The 24309-nt window shown below is 42.6% G+C and overlaps 1 protein-coding gene across 2 annotated transcripts in view; it reads left to right on the forward strand.

Moving 5' to 3' along the window:
• tmtc1 (transmembrane O-mannosyltransferase targeting cadherins 1) overlaps positions 1-24309 on the forward strand; it is a 175358-nt gene that overhangs the window by 77715 nt on the left and 73334 nt on the right. For both annotated transcript variants that reach the window (XM_073059004.1, XM_073059003.1), the window contains exons 5-8: positions 3708-3789; positions 9721-9824; positions 11408-11597; positions 23382-23503. In XM_073059004.1, the coding sequence (XP_072915105.1) occupies positions 3708-3789; positions 9721-9824; positions 11408-11597; positions 23382-23503 (498 nt within the window). The remainder of the gene's footprint in view (positions 1-3707; positions 3790-9720; positions 9825-11407; positions 11598-23381; positions 23504-24309) is intronic.

A 24309-nucleotide genomic window follows, 5' to 3' on the forward strand; every position in this document is an offset into this window, starting at 1 on the left:
CATTGTCACAGACAGCTGTAGAGGCCAAGTCATTGGGTATATTTAAAACGGAGGTTGATAGATTCTAGGTTAGTCAGGGCATCAAAGGTTACAGGGAGGAAGCAGAAGAATGGGGTTGAGAGGGGTAATAAAACAGCTATGATGGAATGTCAGAGCAGTCTCAGTGCCTCGAATGGCTTAATTCTGTTCCGATTGTCTAATGGCTTTTTGGTCTTGTTTTGGTATCGGAGAAGCACTATTTAAATGTAATTACATTGCATTCACATCGGCCTTGGATGGAAGCAGTGGAATTAACAAATGGGCTATAAAAGTGAACATGTTGATTCAGCCGATTTAAACTGATAACCATCAGCAAGATGACGACAGTTGTATAATCTGGCCTTGTGGGCTTGTACTCTTCATTAGCCGGGTCAGTAAAGGAAGTTGAATCAATTCTGGTTTAATTGGCTTCTTACCAATTATTGATATTGTAACTTGTAACCTTGAAGCTCCGGCTTAGGGAAGCGTAAATCACACTGCTGCTCTGCACTGATCCCCATTGGGTTCCGACAAAGAGGACTGACCTGGCTGTGACGTCTCTTACATTGCGATAGCCTGATACTATCCACTTTTCGTACCAGCAAAGTTATCAGAAGGAGTTGGTGCTAATACCTGACTGAAAGCCATTCTGATAGAAACACAGAAAATAGGTGCAGGAGTAGGCCATTCAAGCCTGCACCGCCATTCAGTATGATCATGGCTGATCATCCAACTCAGAACCCTGTACCTGCTTTCTCTCCAAACCCCCTGATCCCTTGAGCCACAAGGGCCATATCTAACTCCCTCTTAAGTATAGCCAATGAACTGGCCTCAACTGTTTCCTGTGGCAGAGAATTCCACAGATGTAACCCTGGTTCTTAATGCTGCCTCACTCACTGCATCTGTGCTGCAGTACTTTCTGCACAGTTTGCAAAATTGTATTCTAGTGCGGAAACCGATTGAAGGAAATTACCTACTGCTGTGGGCAAAATTCCACTGATGAGGCTTTCCCTTGGGCATTATCTATTTCAAACATAGATATATGGCTCAGATTTAATGAATTTATCTTCAGATGAGAAAGGATCTAGTGCTTTCCCGGCAATTATGACGCATTAACTCTTCTCGGTCTTCCAGCCGGGTCCACATGTCAATTTTAACAAATGCATCTTCATCAGGTATGATGCTTATTCTAGTCTGGTGGTATAATAGACCTTAAGACATAGGAACAGAGTTAGGCCATCTGACCCATTGAGTCTGCCCCACCATTCAATCATGCCTGATCCTTTTTCACCTCCTCAACCCACTCCTCAGTTTTTTTCCCATAACCTTTGATGCCATGGGATTCAAGAACCTATCAAGCTCTGACTTAAATACACCCCATGACCTAGTCTCCACAGCTGCCTGTGGTAACAAATTCCATGAATTTACCACCTTCTGGCTAAAGAATTTTCTCCGCATCTCTGTTTTAAATTGACACCCTTCTATCCTGAGGCTGTGCCAACTTGTCCTAGACTCCCCCACCATGGGAAACATCCTTTCCACATCTACTCTGTCTAGGCCTTTCAACATGCGAAAAGTTCCAATGTGGTTCCTCCCCCCCCCAAATTCCAGCAAGTTCAGACCAAGAGCCATGAAACATACCTCATATGATAACCCTTTCATTCCCGGAATCATCCTTGTGAACCTCCTCTGAACCCTCACCAGTGCCAGCATATATACAGTATATATTCAGCTCCCATCATCCATCACTCTTGATTGGTTAGTCCTCAACTAATCAGGTTTCTGCTGTCCCACCTCATTTTAAATCATACTCTAGTTCTTATAGAGAGACCTTTGTCTTTATTGACATTCTTATTCTATAGTCTTATTTCAATGGCTCCCTTCACCAGGTGGTCCCAAATGCCATTGCCATAGCACAGTTAATTATGTGCTGTCAAAGTCAATCCTGCGGTCATTGCGTATGCAATGTTCTGCTACCACTGATTTCTCCGAATAACCCAAACAGGTACACATCCTGTGCTTCTTAATGGGGGTTTCCACCGTGAGCCCAGTCTGGCTGATATACCCTGCTCCGTATTTAAAGGGAATCCTGTAAATGGCAGCTCTCCTGAGTCCCAGGTCATCTTTGACCCGCCCACTTAAACTGGGATTTGATCCTCCTTCCAGGTTTGTTAGTTATCCATATTTCTTCAGGATCCGGACTGAGTGCACAGCGGAAACCCAAATCCATTTGTGTTACCCAGATACTCTAGAGACTGGTTTCAGAGAAATTGTGTTGCCATTTCCTTCTCTTCCACTCCTGCTTTGAAAATACTGATTCTCATTGAAATAGTGTATTTAATATTGCATTAATATTTGAGTAATTTTGTAACTATATTGTTTAATTAAGCATTCTGTTTACATAATGGATCACAGGTTATATGTAAGAAGTACTTGAATAATGTACATCACTATGCCACCAGGCCATATGTGAACCCTTCACTAAAGAAAAACTGAGAAGGCAAGTTATCTCAGGCTCCTGTGTTTTTCTTTCAATTATTTCTGGAGTTAAAAAAACAGAAGAATTGACATCCATCAATTCATTCCTGAGAGTTACAGGTCATGTGTGACCCTCACTCCATGTGTCAGTTCTACTTTAACGGTGACAGAACTCACCCCTGCCCAACTGAGTTGAAGTCCCACTCCAAAATCATTATTGAGAAAGGAGATACTGAACATAAGTCCCATAAACCCTCAAACCTGGATGTTTGAAATCTATTTTGAACAAGGAAACGTGTTTGTTCTTTGTATCCTGGGCAGTGTCTGATCCATGTTAACGTGGATTAAAGTTAATGGAGGAATTTAAGGTGGAGGGTTATATGGGAGGCAAGGTTTAAGGGTCGGCACAACATGTTCTATGTGTGCCCATGCCTGGGAGTGTTAGTCAGCTTACTGATTTGCTCTTTCTAAGTACAGTGTCTGTCGAGACGGGTCACTGGCAGATACTGCAGTGGCGATACGGTAGTGTTGGGGGTTAGAGTGATGCTACTGCAGTCCCAGCTCAAAGGTCGGTGTTCAATTCCCACAGCTGTTTGTCTCTCAGTGACCATGTGTGTTCCCTCCTCGTAGATGGAGGAAAACTGACTAACGTATGGTTAGGGCTAGTGAAGTGTGGGCATACTGTGTTGGCTCTGAAAGTGTGGCCCAGTACAATCCTCGGTGACTTGATTTGATGCAGACCATGCATTTCACTCTGTTTCGAAGCACATGGGGCAAACCTAATCTCTAAGTAGATTTTCGCAATCTCGCTGACATCTAATCCATTATCCTCTGTTCACTTTTAAACCTTGGCAGATTTTTCCACTGTGCATAGGTACCAAAATATGCCCTGATCTTGCCCTTGTTGGCATAGATTAGAGTGTTGTTGATAGAGATTAGAAACCAGAACCCTGGCTGACACTCCCCTACACGTAGCACAAAGTTAGTCAGCAGAGACTCCAAGTACAACAACAGTGAAATCAGCCCAGTGAGTGCAGAATGTGGCATCCCTGTGAAATACAAGAAGATCTATTTGGGTTATTTCCTCAGGTGGAGTCCTGGCTTTGGGTTTAACGTCCACCCAAAGAGATTCTTGACATCCCAGCTGAGTGTTTTGTCGGGCATCTAGGCATCTTTGTTTATTAAAAATTAATTATCTTTTTCAATTTCAGAAACCTCTCTACTGACAGAATCAAAGGACTCCATAAAGTCTCTGCACCATACCTAAAGAGAGCAGTTCTTGTAACTCTGTATGTAAGTACATGAGAAAGCATTGACAATATTAGAGCTGATAACAAATTAAAGACTTTGACTTGCTTTGACCTCCTCCTTATTTTAATTCAAACTTCACCAAAAGTCAAATTAAATTTATCGTCAAAGTACATGTATGTATGTCACCATGTACCACCTTGAGATTCATTTCTTGCAGGCACTTACCAGAAAGTTAGGAAAAACAATAGAATTTATTAAAACTATACATAAACAAAGACTGACAACCAATTAATGTGCAAAAGAAGACAAATTGTGCCAAAAAAGTAAATAAATAATACTGAGAACACGAGTTGTGCAATCTTGGAAGTGAGCCTGTTGGTTGTGGAAGCAGTTCAGAGTAGAGGTGAGTGAAGGCTCAGGATCCTGATGGTTGTAGGGTACAACCTGGTGGCGTGGGACCTAATGCTGTTATACCTCCTGCCCATTGGTAGTAGCAAGAAGACAGCATGGTCTGGATGGTGGGTGTCCTTGAAGATGGCTGCTGCTTTCTGGTGACAGCACTCTTCATGGATATGCTCAGTGATGGGGAGGGCTTTGCCTGTGACAAACTGGGCTGTATCCACCATTTTTGTAGTCCTTTCTGTTCCTGGAGATTGGTATTTCCATACCAGGCTGTGATGCAGCCAGTCAGAATACTCTCTATTATGCATCTATAAAACATTCATCAACTTAAATCAGAAGGGAAAAGGGATGCACAAATTTCTTGAGAGCAGTTTGGTTCTGATTTTCAGAGAGTAATGCTTTCATGTTGTAACAGATAAATCAGCTCATTGCCTGTGCTACATTCTCTTAACCTGACAAGTCTAATTTTCAACTTCGGCTCAGCTGAGACTTTGTTCCTGTCCTGCCCTGCTGGTGAATCTGAACTGAACATTTTACCTAACAAAGGATCAGGGGAGTGTGAGTTCAGTCTTTGAACCCATTTCTGTTTGATAGCTCCTCTATAATCCCAGTCCTCCTTCCTCATCTTTGCTACATGTGGTCGATAGCTATCTCATCAAAGTGATGGACTCAGAATGGCTTTCTTCTACTCTTTGTTGGAAAAAACTCATTTTTATCCTCTTGTTCCTAGTAAAAATCTTCTGTGCTACTGTAAAACCACTTTGTATTTCTACCAGTGCTGTCCACACTACCACCAAAAAGTAAATAACCACTCATGCTTTCTCAGATGTTTGTGCCACTTCCATCTTGCTGATGATTTCTCTCAGCTCACTGTCAGTGTGTAGGTAAAACTTGCTCCATGGATTTGTTGGTGCAATTCCTGTGTTACTGTCGGCGCCTTAATGCGCTTGAAGATGACAAAGCCAGTGCTCTCTTAATGTTTTAAATATCTCCACACTTCACTGCACCCCATGCTATGAATCCATTAATTGTTCATGGGATGATTCTTGTCATATGATTCAATTCCTCACCTTCTGTTTACCCTTCCTGTCCCTGCTTGCACACTGCTGACAAGTTGTTTTATCATGGGCACGTCAGACTTGATCTCACCCATGTCCTCTGTTTCTGGTTACTTAAGCAGAGAGTAAATATGTTTATCTTTCATTTAGCCTATGGTAGGGAACCTCTGGAATTATCTTTTCAGGAAGGCTGTGGAGCTTTTGTCACTTAGTATACTTTAGATGGAGATTAATGTATTTTTCAAACATGAAACATCAAATAGTACAGCAGGGGAACAGGGCTTTTGACCCACGATGCCTGTGCCAACCATGATACCAATTTAAATTACATTTCTGCCAGCGTGTGGTTATATTGTTATCATGTCTGTAATAGCAACATGATCACTGTTTAGCATGGAGGGTATTAAGGGACAAGAGGCTATTGATTTTCTTGAGAAGCAGGGTAGGTACAAGGGGCTAAATTGGACTACTTGTGGCTCTGTTTCCTGTGTTTCTTTCTGTGTATTGAGCGACTCACTACATACTTTGGATTGTCCTTGGATTATAGGGATGTGCACCTTCTCCAGTTCCAAAATATTCCACGAATATGATACTGAAATCAGTGCAGTTCCTGTGAAGCAAAAATGGCATCTTGTCCTGGGACGCTACATGGGCGCAGGATAGGACAGCTGACTTCTCTGACTGTGCCAGAACCCGGTACCTCCCAAAGTTACAGTTGCTCAGTCACTCACACTCAAGCAAAATATTCTCATAGATCTTAGAGCAGAACTGCACTGACAGGCCATTCAACTCATGATGTTGTGCCGATCTTGATGCCACTCTGTGCTAAATGTTTTTCACTCATATCCCTCCATTTCATTCATATTTATGTGACCATTTCAAAAACCCCTCAAACTGTCTGCTTCCACTACTACCATGTAACTTATTCAGGTGCTATCTACTCCTTAAAAAATCTTGTCCCACGTGCACCTTTAAACTTCCCCTCCTCAAAAGCATGTCGTCTGGTATTTGTCATTTCTACTCTGTGGAACAGATTCTGACAATCTACACTATCTATGCCTCTTATAATTTCAAAAACCTCTATCAGGCCCCCCCCCCCCCCCCCACCAGCTCCTAACATTCCATGGAGAAGAACCAAAGTTTGTCTGGTCTTTTCTTATTGCTCACACCTTTGGTCTAGGCAGCATGCTGGTAAACTTCTTCTGCACCATTTCCAAAGTCTCCACATCCTTTCAGTAATGGAGAGATCAGAAATGCTCTCAACACAGTCTGAGTAAAGTTTTATATAGCTGCATTATGACTTAATTACTCTTATCCCAACCAATGAAGACAAACATTCTATATGCTGGCTTCTCTCATCAAGGGAACCTTTTAAGCTAATGTTCATTTCAACTAATGTTTGTGGCTAAAGCCTTGGAGAAATCCCAAGGCTCCATTCACTTATTTTACAAGCAGTTATATAGAAAGAGGGCATTTGACCCATCAGGTGTAAGGTCACTCCCGTAGAGCAGTCCAATCAGTCAAACTTCCCTGGTCCTTCACGTTGGATCTTGAATTTGCAGATTATACTCTCAAATTTCTACTCAACTCACATTTGAAATTCTTCCACCCTGCAAGCTATAAATTCCAATTAATGCTGCTTCTTGAGTAAAACAACTTTCTATCACTGTCTCTTGTATCTTTAGGCAATTATTACAGATCTGTCTCCCTCATCCTTGAACCATTTGCGAATATGACCACTTCTTTCTCTCTGCCTATCTAAACCAGCCCCATGGTCCTATACACCTCCAACAGATCTCTCAACTTAATCACTGGACCCATTCTTGTAATTTTTTTCTGCGCCCTTTCTTAAAACGCAAAAGACAGAAGTAGGAGAATTTGCAAAGGCGTCCTTGCTTGGGTTGGGGTTAGGTTTGAGAAACTGGTGTGTTTCCAAAGCAACTAGTGGGAGTCAATTTCAGGTAAATTAATTTGAGTCCGTTATTATAAATTAGTTCTTGTAGTGCTATTATCAACGGAATTCCATGGTGTGGCTGATTTTCATTGATGATGAAGATGGAGAGTCAGTAACTTTAAATTCCTGGGTGTTAACATCTTGGATGACCTGTCCTGGTCTCAACTTACTGATGCAAACACAAAGAAGCCATGCTGGCACCTCTACTTTCTTAGAAGCTTTAAGATATTTGGCATGTCACCAAATAGTCTCAGAAACTTCACAGATGGTTGTAGAATAAGACAGGTGCAGCCTGGTCCATCACATGAGGCGCTACCTCAGGAAAGCATCATCTAACATGAAGGATCCCCACCATCTGGGCCATTCTACCTGCTCATTGATACTATCAGGCAGGAGGGACTGAAGCCTGAAATCCTATAGCACTGGGTTCAGGAACAGCTACTTTCCTATAAACATCAGGTACTTGAAACAATCTGCAAATCCTGGAGCCTATCTCAGTGGTGAAATATTGTGGACAACCTCTTTGCAGTACAGTGGTTTGGTGCTTTTGCACAAATGTCTTGTTTGTGCACAGCGTTTTGTTTTCTCTCTCTCTTCAGTGTATTAATGTATAGCTACTATATGCAGTAATTTAGTGTGTTATCTACCTAAGTTCCTGTGATGCTGCTGTAAACATGTTTTTCGTTATACCAGTATTTCGTTGTACTTCTGCACAAGACAATAAACTCCATTTCATTTGATGGTGAGAACTGTGGGTAAGCCCATAGAGCAGAATTAAGCCGTTCAGCTCAATGAATCTGGGCCAGGTTAGGATGCCATTAAAAGTTGTGGCCAATTCGTGACCAGCCTTTGTTCCTGGGTGTTAACTCCTTTCCTGATGGAGGCAAATTGAAACCCACTTATTTTCAACTGGAATTGTGTTTCCATTTCCTTTCTTTCTCCACCTTACTTCTTGAAGATGTTTCCTCTTTGCTGGACTTCTGCTCTCCTCCACATTTCACATATTCTGTTCAAGCCAAGACCATGTGCATTATGATTCAATTTAACCATGGGTTACAGAGCCCACTGTTCTACCCTCTCCCATAGTGCTGTGCAAAAGAAAAATGTTTGTAAAATGATGAGAGCCATTTTCTCCCTCTTGATGGGAAACACTGAGGTGAATTATGACTGTTGCATCTGCATGTGGCAGTTGGAACATTCCAACTCTATACAGGCCAAAGATCTGATTTGTGACTCTCCTTAATGCTGTGAAGAGGATATTTCCTGTGTTGGTGGAATCCAAGACCAGAGGACATAGCTTCAGGATGGAGGGACATCCTTTTAGAATGGAGGTGAGGGGAAATTTCTTTGACCAGAGAGTGGTGAATCTGTGGAATTTGTTGCCACAGGTGGCTGTGGAGGCCAGGTCATTGGGTATACTTAAGGCAGAGGTTGATAGATTCTTGATTAGTCAGGGCATGAAGGGATATGGGGAGAAGGCAGGAGATTGGGGCTGAGAGGGAAAATGGATCAGCCGTGATGAAATGATGGAGGAGATTCAATGGGCCAATGGGTCAATTCTGCTGCTGTATCTTATGGTCTTAACTCATTGTAATGAAATGTTCAGTGGGCCATGAACAATTGAACAAACTCTGCGTGAATCTGTGAGTTGTCTTCTTCGGCCAGCAAATGGATTCATCTATTCTGTTCGGAGGATTGAATTTCATTCTGGTCTGCCGATAAACCTGAAATGAATTGAATTTGAGAAAACAAGAAGGTCTTGAACCTCCTGGATGGAGGATAGCTAGTATATTGAAGTGAGAGGGCAGGATGAGAAGCTAGAAGCCCGTCACCCTCCAGTGTCTTTCTGCCTTCTAGCTATGTTTTATTTCTGCCTAACAATACCATAGTGTGTCTCACCCCTCCTTCTCAGTTCTGCTGCCTTGCCTTCACTTTCAGTTGTGCTTCAGCGTCACGACCTGAAATGTTGACCACTCCTTTGCTTTGCAGATGCCACTTGATCTGCTGCGTTCCTCTAGCAGTTTATAAATTTGCTGCTTATATTTAATTCCTGTATGGAGAAGAACCCTTGCAGGAAGCAGGCTTGTAGCATCCATTTCATGCTGTTCACAGTACCAGGACAGCCCCAATATACTACCAATGTATAAGCTACCACTGCCAATAAGCTACTCTGGACCTGAACCACTATCGCTGCAGCAAATCTGGATGGACAGCACCATCCCACAAATTGTAAGGCATCAGACATTTACTGTACAACCGAACAAGCACAGACTGGGCTTGCAAATTGCAAAGCTTTTCAGCCCCCTGAGTTTTCTTAGGAATGTCGATGAGGAGTAAACAGGATGTGCAGTGGGAGGATCAGTGTCTCATCCGGTGATGGCGGTGGATGGTAGCACTTTCTTTGTGTCATCCTGGATTATGTGCGATGCTGGAGTCGCGACCCGCAATGGCAGTGATTTGCAAGTCTAGGAAATGTAATGTAGCTTGCACTGTGCTTCTTGTTGGATGTTGCCCAGTGTGAGTTGTGCCAACAATAACCATCATTTCTTTCTCTCCTAGGTGCTCCTCATTCTGTTTTTCCGAGTATGGATCATGGCTGGCTCCATGCCCAACTTCTCAGAGCAGGACAACCCAGCTTCGTTCTCCCCTTACCTCCTCACCAGGTATTGTGCCACCTTCCACTCATGTGTAAGGCCTTTATTTCTTCAAAAGTTCCACATTGGAGAATAGGTTGCTACCTTAGGGGCATTCTGTGATCTCAATGGAAATTGTGCATGCCCTTTCATATTCCCCCTCAATTTCCATATAAACTCTTGCAACCCTTGAAATGAAAAATTTGCCATGAATCATTGCAAGCAGGCATGTTTTAAAATATGATTATATTTAAATTTTGCTCTTAAGTACGTTTCTTGTGATGTTTAAGAATGATGGCCCAATGTAGTTTGATCAATGCATTCAGAAATTTTTAATAATATGCCAGTCAACTCCTTCTGATGAACTATCCTCATTAGATTTTGGTGAAATAAATTACACTAAAGGCTTTTTAGACCATTGTCTTTGATCCAAAGGTTGACTTTAAATTTTAGTGTCTCCCTAAAGGTTTGCAAATGAATGCAATTAACAGAGGCTTGGTGCATAATAGGTGATCCAGAGCCTAGAAATAACGATCTTCATTAGTTTTGAGAATTCTTTCTAAAAGTGCAGCATAGTTGAGTAGATCGACACCCAGTTTTTCAAACTGAATGAATGAAAAATACAGCACATGGTGGAAATCTGAAATTAAAACTGACTGCTCAGTGGTACTGATACCATATGCAGAGAGAGAAACTGATCTTGCATGGTCAGTGACCTTTTATCATGACATGTTTTGGTGCAAGGAAATTGACCTGAAGGGGTCTCTTTTCTATAGATGATGCCTGATTGTTATAGACATTCTGAAAACTTGAGTGATCTTGACAGCTGGTTAAGCTGGAGACATGGTTCAGTCAGGTCTTACTGTCTGCAGCTCTTTTGTGGGAAGGGCTGGCTCTGGCACACTGGCATTACAGCAAGAAAAGCCAAGCACACTTGACACCTTGATTATCAAATCCAAACTCGTGAATGAGCAAAAGGTTATGTGGTACTTTGCAGCTAGCTCACCAGTGATCATGGGCAGCTCACAGCCAGAAGGAAGCTCTGGTCCTTTGTGATCTGCCTGGGAATCAAAACTCAATGGTTTCAAGTCCCACTCCAGATGCAAAACACATAATCCATGCTAAAATTGAAGTGTACTGGGATGCGGAATGCTACATTGTTGAGGTGCAAATCGAGTTATTCTTAGTAGTAAGTATCCAGGAAATTACTGGATTATTACAAACACTTACCTAGCTGACTGCAGTTTATCCAACATCGTTGCAGACCCATGAATGTGATTGACTCTAGTCTACCTCAGTTGAGGGGTAATTGGTGATGAACGGTAACTGCTGACATTACCAGTAATGACCATATCGGTGAAAGAGTAAATCATAAAAAAGACGGGCTAGTAAATGTAAAAGTACTCATTCAAGTAAACGATTCTGCTAATTATTTAAGGGTGTGTGAGATGCTCAGCAGCTTTGACAAAGTTCGACAGAATTTTCTCACCTGTATTGTTTGATTGTAGCAGATGAGCTGCCAAGTTACCTTCACTGCAGTGGCAATAAACAATGATGTCATGCAAGACACCTTGGAAGTGCAAGTTCATTCCTTCTTTCTGTTTGACTTGCAGGTTTCTCACGTACTCTTACCTGCTGACCTTCAATGCCTGGCTGCTGTTGGCACCCATGACCCTCTGCTATGATTGGCAAGTAGGGAGTATTCCTCTGGTGGAGTCTTTGTGGGACGGGCGGAATCTGGCGACGGCGGCGTTTGGTCTGGGCATGGTCCTTCTGACTCGGAACTGCTTCCTCTCTGCCCTGGTAAGTGTGAGGAGACCGGCGGATTCGGTTTTGGTCTCTGATGAGTATCAATTTCCCATCTACAGCATCTTTTGTGCACTTGAACGAAAATGTACCTTGCCAGGTGGTTCGATGGAATGGCTTTGCCCATTCTCCCATCACCCTTGAACTTTCTCCAGTCGTAATCCAGTGAGCTATGTGTTTCCTCATCCTCAGTGGTTTCCAGTCTGGCAATGCTTTGATTTTAAAATCCCCATACTTGGTTTCAATTCTAGTACCACGCACTCCTCAGGTATTTTCTCCTCCAAGTGTGCATTCGGCCGAAGTGAGCATTCCACTTTGTCCTGTTGAGTATTCTGATTTTGATTGCTGCATCATTAATAGGGAGATTGGAATTGGTTTATTATTCTGATCACATGAACTAAGACAGAGTGAAAAGCTTTTGTCAGTGTGGCATCCATACAGAGCATTACATTTATAAGTCCATTGAGGTGGTAAAAAGGAAAACAGAATGCAGAATACGGTAACACAGATACTGGCATGGATAGCGAAGTGGCTGACAGGCAGGAGGCAGTAAGTGGGAATAAAGGGGCCCTTTTCTCATTGGCTGCCAGTGTTATGGATAATGGAATTGATGGTTTTGTGGCAGAGTTAGGTCGAGGGGTAGCTAGTGCTGAGGAAGCTAGGCGTTTGAGACAGGACTCGGACAAATTGGAAGAATGGACAAAAATAAGTGACAGATGGAATACAGTGTTGGGAAATAGACGATAATGCATCTTGGTAAAAGGAACAAAAGTGCAGACTATTATCTAAATGGGGAGAAAATTCAAACATCAGAGGTGCAGAGGGACTTGGGAGTCCTCATGCAAGACTCCCAGAAGTTAATTTACAGGTTGAGTCTGTGGTAAAGAAGACAAAAGCAATGTTGGCATTCATTTCAAGGGGAACAGAATATAAAAAGAAGGAGATAATGCTGAGGCTTTATTTGACACTAGTCAGGCCTCACTTGAGTATTGTCCACAGTTTTGGACCCCATATCTCAGAAAGGATGTGTTGTCACTGGATAGAGTCTAGAGGAGGTTCACGGGGATGATTCCGGGAATGAAGGGGTTAACATATGAAGAGTGTTTGGCAGCTTTGGGCCTGTATTCATTGGAATTTAGAAGAATATGGGGGGGATCTCATTGAAACCTACCAAATATTGAAAGAACTAGATAAGGTGGATGTGGAGAGGATGTTTCCTATGGTGGGGTTATCCAGAACTACAGAGCAAAGCCACAGAATTGAGAAGTGACCCTATAGAACAGAAGTAAGGAGGAATTTTTTTAGCCAGAAAGTAGTGTCTGTGGAACGGCTGTGGAGGCCAAGACTGTGGGCATATTTAAAGTGAATATTCATAGTTTCCTTATTGGTCAGGGCATCAAAGGTTGTGCCGAGAAGGCAGGTGTATGGTGTTGAGTGGGATCCAGGATCAGCGAGGCAGACTCGATGGGCCGAATGGCCTAGTTCTGCTCCTATGTCTTATGGTCTTATACAGTATAGTAACAAGCACACTCAGGACTTTATTCCTTGGAACATAGAAGTTTGAGAGAAGATTTGATAGAGGTATGGTATAAAAGGTTTTGTGGTGTATATTTAGGTTAAATGCAGGTAGACTTTTTCCACTGAGCTTGGATGGGACTGCGACCAGGGGTCATGGGTTAAAGGTAAAACGTGAAGAGTTTAAAGGGAACATGATGGAAGTCCTCTTCACTCAGAGAGCCATGAGAGTGTGGAACGAGCTGCCAGCAGGGTGCATGCGAGTTCAATTTGAACGTTTAAGAGAAGTTTGGATAGGTACATGGATAGTATGGAGGGCTATGGTTCCGGTGCAGGTGAATGAGAGTAAGGAGTTTAAATTGTTTGGCATGGACTAGATGGACCAAAGGGCCTGTTTCTGTACTGTACTTTTATATGACTCTATGACCTGATGAAGGCTCTTGGCCTGAGACATCAGCTCATTATTCTTCTTCATAGATGCTGCCTGACCTGCTGAGTTCCTTCTGCATTTTGTGTGTGTTACTCTCAAATTCCAGCATCTGTAGAATCTCTCGTCTTTATGCAGAGTATTGTGTTGCAGCTGCAGAAAAGGTGCAGTTCAGGCCGATTAAAGTGCGGAAGCCACAACCGAGTGGACTGAGAGGTGAAGAGTTCATCCTTTAGCGTATGAGAGTTCTATTCGAGAGCCTGAGAACAGCAGGATGGAAGTTGTCCTTGAGCATGGGTGGGACATACTCAAGTATTTGTATCTTCTGCCTGACTGAGTGACAGCTGCCCCATGCCGCAAATGGGGGGAAGAGAAGAGAGAATGACTGGGCTCCTTCACTATGCTGGCTTCTTTCCCGAGGCAGAGCAAGTGGATTGAGACTAGTCTGTGTAATAGCTTGGGCTGCATGCGCGACAACAATGCTGCGTTCCCTTGCACGTCCCGCCGTCCTGCTCCTTTTTGTAAACTTCCGCACTGACCAAGTTCCCATGGGTGATTTACTTATTTGGAAATACAGCAGGGTGACAGGCCCTACTGTCCCAGTGAGCCGGCGCCACACAATTACACCCATGTGACCAATTAACCCACTAACCTGTATGGTTTTGGACTGTGGGCGGTGTTACGTACCCGTGACACGTGACAGTGGTACCCTTGTCACGTGACTGGGGTTGAAGCTATACTGGACTTGAGGTAATGGTCTTGTGATGGTGGAGTGACGTCATTTTCCCGCCAGTAGAGGTCATGTGACAGGTTTTTTTTACAGGTTATAAAAGGAAGACCCACCCTGTCAGGTGGGGCAGTTCGTGGCTAGATTTGCCGTTGACTTCATGTCACTGCGTGATTTAATGTGATGAAGCAGTTTAGTTGAAAAATGAAGTTTTATATAATGCCTAAAGTTTAAAAGGTCATTGCCAGCGGTTTCTTTGCTGGTGGAGAGTGAAGATAAGAATTTGGAAGATAAAGATCGAGGAGAATCGATTTTCGACGGTGGAAAGTTCGACCTTATTTGATCCTCATTCGGAAGGATTTCGTTGACTGTTCTCGTGTTAATCTCCGCTGGGATAGCGGGAGATTGAGAATAGTGTGGAAGAAAGGTCAGTGCCTTTAAGCCGTTATATTTCATAAAATTCTTCGTGGGAAAGTTCGACGCCGGGAATTGAAGGACAACGACGTGGAAGAGAATTTAAATCGCCTTAAAAAGTCTCTCCTTTTAAATGGACTGTGAGCTTTTGAACTTTCGGCATACCGCTTTAAAGAACTGTTTTTTTCAATACCGCTTTAAGAACTGTTTGAACTGCAACGCTATTAAGAACTGTGAATCTGCCGCACAGCAGCTGAGTTCCGGTTAAGCTAGTGTTTGTTTACTTTTGGGGGGGTTTGTTTTCAGTGTTTAATAAAAGTGTTATTTGTTATAAATACCCTTGCCTAACTCATATATATTTATTGTTGCCTGAATACGTAACAGCGGAAATCGAAGCCCCTGAAGGAAACGCGTGAGGTCACAATGAGAACGTATAAACTCCTTACAGGCAGCAGCAGCACTGAACCCACATCGCTGCCTCTGTGATAGCTTTACACTAATCACTATGCCACCATGCTGCTCAAGGTGGTATGGTGACAACTTTTAAAGGCCTGGTAATGAACCTTTCTTTCAAACAGCCTCATTGGCACTATATCAACACAAGGTTTTGTTGTAAATTCACAGCACAGGGTGGCTGTTATTCACTGGTCATCCTCAAACTGGAGGAACACACAGGGTGAGGTTGCCACAATGGGTCCTTTTTGTGAGGCTCACTGACTCATTCACATTGCAGAAGTTCAGCTCTGACTCGGGCTCTGTTCCAGGTTACTGCTGTCTGCGTGGTGACAGCAGGAGGTTCCTTACAGCTCAGCACGTCTGGTCAGGGAATGGAAAAATAGAGGACAAGCATCTGTATTGTGAACAGCACGGCTGGCAATAAAATCCAATAGCAAAAGCGTGCTTCAATTTGTACGACATGGTTTTCCATTTCAGTCTCAGTGTTGTTTACTCTTTTTTTTTCCTCAGCCCTTTATTCCTTTTCCCAGTATGTGCTCCTTTTCTGTGTGCCTCAATCTCTCTTTTTCTGTTTGCATAAGTGTGTGTCTCTTTCGTTTCTACATCGGTGTCCCTTGTCTGATCCACTGCCTCTCTTAATATCATGCTGTCTCTCTTGCTCTTTCATTCTTTCTCTTTTTTAACTTTCCTTTTCTCTCTTGCTTTTTCTTTGCCTTTCTTGTTCTCCCTTGCCATCCCTGCCTCCTCTGTCCTCTCTCTCCCCCTCCACACTCCATATCTGTCCCACTATTTGCCCTCTCTGCCCCCTCGCCCACCCTCTCTGCCCCCTCCATCCTCACCCACCCTCTCTCTCACTCCCACCCCCCACCCACCCACCTTCTCTCTCTCTCTTGCTCTTGCTTACTTCAATGATCCAATGAGAGAGCTCTATTACGGGAAGACAAAAGTACTCGTATGCAACACCGAGTCCTGCCCACCCAGCACTTAGAACCTTGAGTGATACTGGTGAAGGCTTTTGTCGGGACAAGCCTAAGCCATCTAATACATGGTTGGAAATGTCCAAGAGATCAGATTAGATTAGACACAATGAATCAAAGTGAACAATGGAGCATATGGTTCTTGGTTAGTTTGGTGAAGGAGTTATGCATGAGTAACTACTTCTTGCTTATTTTTAATCTAAATTAAACTTCTCAGAAATCCATGACAGGATTTGAACTCTCACTTTCCAATTTATGGAAAACATCTCCTGTCTACTGGACTGCATAGTTATTGTTGCTGAAATCTTCATTAACGCACCGAAGTGCCTTTGCGGGAAGGCTAATGGCAGAGCTATTTTTTGACTTAATGCAAACTGCCATCGAGGTTTTAAACCCCTTTAGTTGCACTTTACCCTTGGGTCTCTGAGCATGACCTTGTCTTTTGGAAAAATCGATGAATTCCATTTCACTGAGCCTAATCCTTCCAGATGCGTTCATGTGTTTCTTATGTCTAATGTGTGCTCTTTTGTAGTTTCTGCTTTGGGCAAAATAGTTCGAAAGCAGCTCAGTTTAATTGCTAATTGAAAATTCAAATGGAATATGATGAATCATTTTTGGCTAGGAAATTGGAAAAGAAAACAGAATTTGATTTCAAAAGGAAATGTTTTGTTTTCCTTGAACAAATTCCAGTTATTGTTTTCCGAGTATGAAGTAAATTCAGACAAGATGGCTATAAAGCATCCCCTGGGTTTCCTTCATTATAGCATCTTTCGTTTATCTGGACTTGACAGTCCAAAACCCTGAGATGTAGTGGTGTTGATTTGTTTATAGACATCCCGCTTAGCTACATTGTGGTTTATAGGCAGGCAGATGTAGAGCTTTACCCTGCCTCTTATTCTCCTGTGTAGACCTGGGTATCCTGATCTTCCACCAAGTCCTGTCCAGACTTCAATTGTGTCATCGTTGTTCTGTCCTTTAGACTCTGGGTCCAACCCCATCCTAAGGTTTTGTGTTTTGTGGATCTCTTTGTGTATCGTCCCTTCCTACCTCTGCAAACCTATTTATTTATTGAGATACAGTACAGAATTTCCCAGAGTTGAAATGGCTAACACAAGGGTGGTTAGTTTTAAGGTGCTCAGAAGTAGGTACAAGGGGGATGTCAGAGGTAAGTTTTTCACACAGAGAGTGGTGGGTGTGTGGAATGGGCTGCCGGCGATGGTGGTGGAGGCGAATACAACAGGGTCTTTTAAGAGACTCCTAGATAGGTACATGGAGCTTAGAAAAATAGAAGGCTATATGGTAGGGAAATTCTAGACTAGGTTACGTGGTTGGCACAACATTATAGGTTGAAGGTCCTATAATGTCCTGTAGATTTCTATGTTTTAGAATAGGCTTTTCTGGCCTTTTGAGACACACTGCCCAGTAATCCCCCAATTTAACCCTAGCCTAATCACAGGACAATTTATAATGAAAAGTTAACCTACCAACCAGTATGTCTTTGGACTGCAGGTAGAAACCGGAGCACCCGGAGGAAACGCACACAGTCACAGGGAGAATGTACAGGCCACAGCAGGAACTGCTTATCCCTTCCTACACACACACTTTCCCCTTTGGTGGTTCATTTGCTATTTGTTCCCATGCTTAAGAATTACCCCAAGACATTGGAGCAGAATTAGGTCATTCTATCATGGCTGATTTATTATTCCTTCTCGGCTTCATTCTCCTGCCTTCTCCCTGTAACATTAGATGACCTTGTTAATCAAGAATCTCTCATCCTCCACTTTAAAGATACCCAATGACTTGGACTCCACAGCCATCGGTGGCAATGAGTTCCACAGACTCACCACCCTCCGGCTAAAGAATCTCCTCCCCTTCTCTTTTCTGAAGGGATGTCCTTGTATTCTGAGGTCCTAGATAGAAAACATCCTCTCCATTTCCTAGGGTTTTGGCTTCTACTACATGATGAGGGATTGAGCAGACTTGGGTTGTATTCTCCAGAGTCTAGAAGGACAAAAAGAGATTTTACTGAAATTTAAACAGAAACCCTGCAGTGCTCAACAGAATTGATACTGGGAGATGTTTCCCTTGGCTGATGAGGCCATTATTAGGGTTTACAGTTCCGAATTAAGGAATCCGATTTTGCAATCTGGTTTTACTATCTTACTGTGTGAAATTTGTTGTTTTGTAGCAGCAGAATAGTGCATAGACATAAAATTACTCTACAGATAGCGGTTTGTGCAACACTATTACAGCTGGAGGCGTCAGAGTTCAGAGTTCAATTCTGATGCCATCTGTACAGAGTTTGTATGTCCTCCCTGTGAACACATGGGTTTCCTCAACGTGCTTCGGTTTCTTCCCACAACCTAAAGATGCATGGTTTAGTAGGTGAATTGGTCATTGGTCCTGTGATTAGGCTAAGGTTAAGCACTAGAGTTGCTGGGTGATGTGGCTATTGTGCCAGAAGAACCTTTTCTGCAGTGTGCTTCTAAATAAAGAAATAGTATTTTAAAAAGGAATAATGATGTAGTATTCACAGACCATTCAAGAATCTGATGGTGGAGGGGAAGAAGCCATTCCTGAATCATTGAATGAGGGTCCTTGATTTGTAAGGGTGTCAAAAATTACCAGGAGGAGACAGGAGAATGGGGTTCAGAAGGATAATAAGCCAGCCATAATGTCAGTTGTAGGGCACAGGAACCAGTAAGCAGAGGATTATAGAGCTTGAGGTAATTACAGCAATAGAACAAACTCGGGAACAAACCTTTTGACTGTTAGAATCAGTTATATTTATCAAAAACACAATATTATTATAATGTAAAAATGATAGCTGGTTATGAGTGTTGTATGACATAGTGCACATTACTGTCACTTTGGAAGCCACTAGCTGTGTTATTTATAGCACTTGGTTAATAGCTTTCTCCTTTACTGCCTTCTTACAGGACTGCAGTCCTTAACCACTCATATTTCATTCCACATAAAAGATAAAGCTTATTTAACTTCATTAGCAGTTAAGCAATTGACTAGGGCTGAAGTAGAAGCGTTTCAAAAGATCTCGGAGATGGGTGTGCATGAGAAATGTAATTTGGTATGGAATCTCTTGAAATAAAAAGGAGTGACTGGGAGTAGATTGCCTGCAGCTTTGTGATACAGCTCTTGGTACACAATTACACAATGCTGTGTACAGTGGAAGTGAACAGCATTAGTAAGGAACCTTGAGCTAATAGATCTCGGTTTTCTGCGTGCTGCTTCCTTTCCCAAGTATTTATTGTCAGACATTCATTGATACTGTCTGGAAGCCGGAATGATGTTGAAAAGCATTGTGTATCTTCTCGTAGCTTTTCCATACATTCTGTCACCTAGAAGGCACCTTTGTGAGCTGCTTCCTGAATGACTATTATTAATGTCCAAAAATGTACAAGGGTATTTGCAATGTCTAATCTTGAGCTGAGGTCCAACTCCATATGCTCTCGAACACCACCTGCTTTCCTCCCCAGTGATGTTTTCCTTGAATAAGCTCATCTCTGCTTTTGCTGTTTTCACCCCCCCATCTTCTCCCTTCCATACTCTCCAGATCTCTCACAAGATTCTGCAGCACCTCCCAAACTTCTGACCTCCAAATACTCAGAAGGTCAGTTGTGAAACCACTGCCGCCTGCATGCTCCCCTCCCGATTGCTTCATTCTCACTGAGCTCACATTCTGCCATTTTCTAACCTGACTGTGCTGTGTGAGTACCTTCATCTTATTTAGTCTATCACCATCTTTCCAAGGCTGTTTAGGATGGGCAAAAAATGACAATGATCCCATATATTGAGGAGAGTAAACAATTGATGTTTCAAGCCAAGACCCTCGTCAGGACACATCATCATCATCAGCAGCAGCAAGGGCCTCGTAAGTTTATTCCCTGCCATTGATGCTGCCTGACCTGCTGAGTTCCTCCAGTATTTTGCGTGTGTTGCTCTGTATTTCTAGCAACTGCAGAATCTCTTGTGGTTGTTTGTTTATTTGGTGGTACAGTCCGGTAACAGACCCTTCCAGCACAATGAACCCACACTGCTCAGTTACACACGTGACCAATTAACCCAGGAAACTGTACATCTTCAGAACGTGGGAGGAAGGCAGAGCACCCAGAGGAAACCCACACAGTCACAGGGAGAACGTACAAACTCCTTACAGACAGTGGCAGGACTTGAACCCAGATCACTGGGGCTGTAATAATGTCATGTGAACAACTCTACTACCGATCCCCACATCTCATAACTGAATTAAATTTAAAAGTTACTTCTTGGGGTGGGGTACAAGAAATGTGGGGAAATGATGGCTGGAAATATTGTCAGGGAGTTTTAAGGCGGCTTTCGGTTGTGAAACTGGGAAAAGCATTGTGGAGTATAAAGGCATGATGGCAAGTAGTGGGTGGGTGGTATGTGCACCTTTCAGATATGGAAGATGAGCTTCTCATTATCTTGTGACAGACAGAACTGCCTTGTAGAAAATGTGGTCAAAACATGGTGAGAGTTCTGCTAAAGCATCTCTATTTAATGCAGTGTCTATTCTTAAATCAAATAGCATGCCTTGCTCCCCAGGCGACTACAGAACCACGAGGCGTCTGCAGTTGTCAGTTTAATGGATTGCGGATGAACGCCACTGATGGATTGTGGCACCATGTGTCTTAAATCCTCATGGCACCTGAGAAAGTAATTAAAAGATCTGCTGATACTCTTCAGCAGAATTCCAAGCTTCAATGCCAGCACCTCACCTAGAGACATCGCAGTTCTGGAGAGGAAAAACTCGACATGCTGAAATGATAACAAGTATTGCAAGGTCTCTGCCATTTACCAGCCAAGGCTGACTCCAAGTATTTTATTGCTGCGCAGATAAAAACGACTGATCGAGGCTTTCATAGAAGCCATTTGTGGCTGGTGGGTGACCCGGGGGGACATTTGAAAAGTACATACTGAGGAAAATAACAAGCATATTGAACACCGAGATGTTTATTGCCTTTGCTTATTGAAACTGAACTTGGAGCTTTCAGCTTGGAAAGTGTACTTAGTGCAATTGTGTATAAGCACAGAATCATTAACGTCTCACCTTACGGAAGGTCATCATACCTGTGCTGGCTCTCCAGGACAACAATGCATTCAATCTCACTGCTTGTGCCTGCTACACTTTACAGATGGTTATGCACTTCTCTATTTGGAGTTCTGCTTGCAGCACTGGTTTCTGGTTCAGCACGCTCTATCCCACCAACATTATCTTCAGAATTCATCAAGAGTGTCGTTCCCACTAAATTTTTTCTTACAGCTGCACAGACCAACCATCTCTCTGAGCAGGAAACTTCTGCATGGCCTGAAAACTGCACGGCACTTCTATAAACAATTTTTTATAAAAGAAGATTCCAGCTGCGTGGTAAAAATGCTATGTGCACTAGAGCATTTCAGTTACCTGTGCAGGTTAGTGGGATCGGTGATCAGGATGAATCAAATTTATACAAAAGTACAGAGGTCTATTTTCAGCCGATCTATGTTGATGTTTAATGGTGCATTGCAGTGGGAAAGGCCTAATATTTCCTGCTACCTCTGTGTACATTTTGCGGGGGCTAGTGGATATTGTTCATCGTTCAGAGGATGGTTTAGTGCGATTCTGTAGTTTTGACATAGTTGTACAGTTTTGTCAGATGTACCCATGGCTGGTGTGGTCCACTCAATCTGAACATTTGCTCACGGGCAACTTTGTGTCAGCCTGTCCAGCTCGATCTCAACTTGGCTTTTTGGAGTAGCTAACACTGGTACTGGTTGAATTTAGTCTGATGCACATGTGCATGCATGTGCTAATTGCAATTGTCCTTGAACTTTCCAACAGTCTGTCAATCTGTGAGTTTGAAGGGTTAATACTGAAAAGGTTCTTCCAATCAAGCTTGCTTTGTGGCATCTGGTTCTTCTCCACTAAATGTGGCCTCTTTTCATAGTTTTTGTATGTTGATGGGCTGTTCTGGTCACAGTCATTTGGTGGTATGCTGCATTGGAACTAATGTCTGCTGAATCTCATCATAATAGTGTTTCAGTGTGATAGTTCACATTTTGAACTACAAGGGAAGTAAAGTAAAAGCTTTCATAAATCCACGCTATTTTCCACATAGCAAACACGACATCTCAGAGTTTAGCACAAAGTAAGCAGTCAGAAATTACTTAGATCACCGCACAGAAAAATACAATTTTGCAGTGCTGATACCACTGCAATGAAGACTCAGAGCTCAAAGCAGAGAACATTGGTTCATGTTCCATCCCAGCAGTTAGACAGATTGAAATCTGTTAAGCATGTCCACAAAGCAGAGGTTGACAGTTTCAACAGGCTCATGAAAATCTTCCATATTTTATCGTCTGGCCTAACTAATCAACACTGACTAAGTGCTGGACCTGGACCTTGAAGAGATTTGAATGGAAGAAATAAGTTAAACATACAGTTATTATTCAGCAATTGTAAGGGTGATTATTGGAAGGACATAGAGCTAACATTCCAATACATTAAGAGTCAAGATGAATATTCAAGAACAAGTACAACACCTAACTTCTTAGTGCAACAAGGGACAGGCAATAGTAATAATCTCATGAAATAATAGTTTTAATGTATACTTACATTTTAAAAATTCTTGCAAATCTCATGAAATCATATTATGAATAATTATGATTTTTTAAAAAAATGATCAACTCCAGCTTTGAGATCAATAAACGGTCACCTGACAGTGAGAGGACTGGAAGATCTGGGCCACATTTTGTCTGGTGTTGTGGGGGTCAGGCTGGAGGACTTTAAGAAGTACAACCTATTAAGCGCATGGCCTTGTCAAACCTGTGTGCTGTGGTTCAAAAATGGAACCCAAATAAATCACATTCTCGGGCTTCACTGAGGATGCACAAGGTGACGTTTCAGAACTAAACTGGTGAGATGTTGCTCTCTTAAAGGTGCTGAAATTCAGATAGGGCATTCGACTGAAACCTCAGCCTCATCTGGTGTAAGAATAATGAAAGAGCATAGAGTGATTCTACTTCAATTGGGAATGACATTGTGTTGATTGTTCCATCAAGGTTTTATGTTATTTAGGAAGATGATCATATTATGTTATATCATATTTACTTATTTAAATCCGAGTTTAATTCTGTGTATAATCGACTGTATGATAACATGTATGTGTGTCGTGGATTTCTGTTCAATGGGACTGTCCAAATCATCAATAAGTTGACACCTTTCTTCCCTCGTCTGACTTTGTCTGCAGAAACAAGAGCACAGGGAGGTTTTGGTGGGCTTGCTTTTCCTGGTCTTCCCATTCATTCCAGCCAGCAACCTCTTTTTCCGAGTGGGGTTTGTGGTGGCAGAGCGGGTGCTGTATATGCCCAGGTAAGGACTACCTGGTGAGTATGAACATGGGGATGGTGGTACAATTGTTGATTTTCTGGGCTGGCAGACAGAGTTCTGAACTGTTGACCAAGAGACACAGGCTCAAATCTCATCTTAGCCGCTGGAAAATCTGAATTCAAGTAATCAACTAAATCTGAAATTTTGTTGGAAGAAGCTGGTCTCAGGATCGTCTAGGCTGGGCGAGTCCTCAGGCAGTTTTGCGGATATTTCTGAGCTTAGTTTACAATGACTTCGGCACCTGTGTGTTTATCTAGTCTGAAAGGGACTTGAGCTGATTACTGTTTCCACGTGGAATTGGCACAAGGGAATGGTGAAGCGAATTAGGTCATGGATCGATAAGGTCCAAAAGCAAAAATAAATCTGCAGATGCTAGAAATCTGTAGGTACTGGGAGGACTCAGCAGGTTATGTGACACCAGTGGGGAGAGAAACACAACCACTATTTCATCTCCATAACCCTTCATCAGATCTGCATTCAGGGTTCTGATGAAGGGTCATTGACCCGAAACATGAACTCTGTTTCTCCTTCAACAGATGCTGCCTGACCTGTTGGATGTTTCCTGAATATGTTATTTCAGCCACATTCTTAACTTGTGGCCTACTCTTGTTCAGAGCTCACATTCTATAAAGGAGTTGAATCCCACAACACCAGTGATATCTGGCACACAGTTCCTCCTGGTTCTTCAGCAAAGGTTGGAGGTGAGATCAGTCAGCCTTTCTAGCTCGTCCCGTCTTGAATGAGATCATGGTTGATTGTTATCTCAGATCCAATTACCCTTTTTTTTT

This window comes from Hemitrygon akajei, chromosome 10 (genome assembly GCF_048418815.1).
Source record: "Hemitrygon akajei chromosome 10, sHemAka1.3, whole genome shotgun sequence".
Taxonomy (NCBI): Eukaryota; Metazoa; Chordata; class Chondrichthyes; order Myliobatiformes; family Dasyatidae; genus Hemitrygon; species Hemitrygon akajei.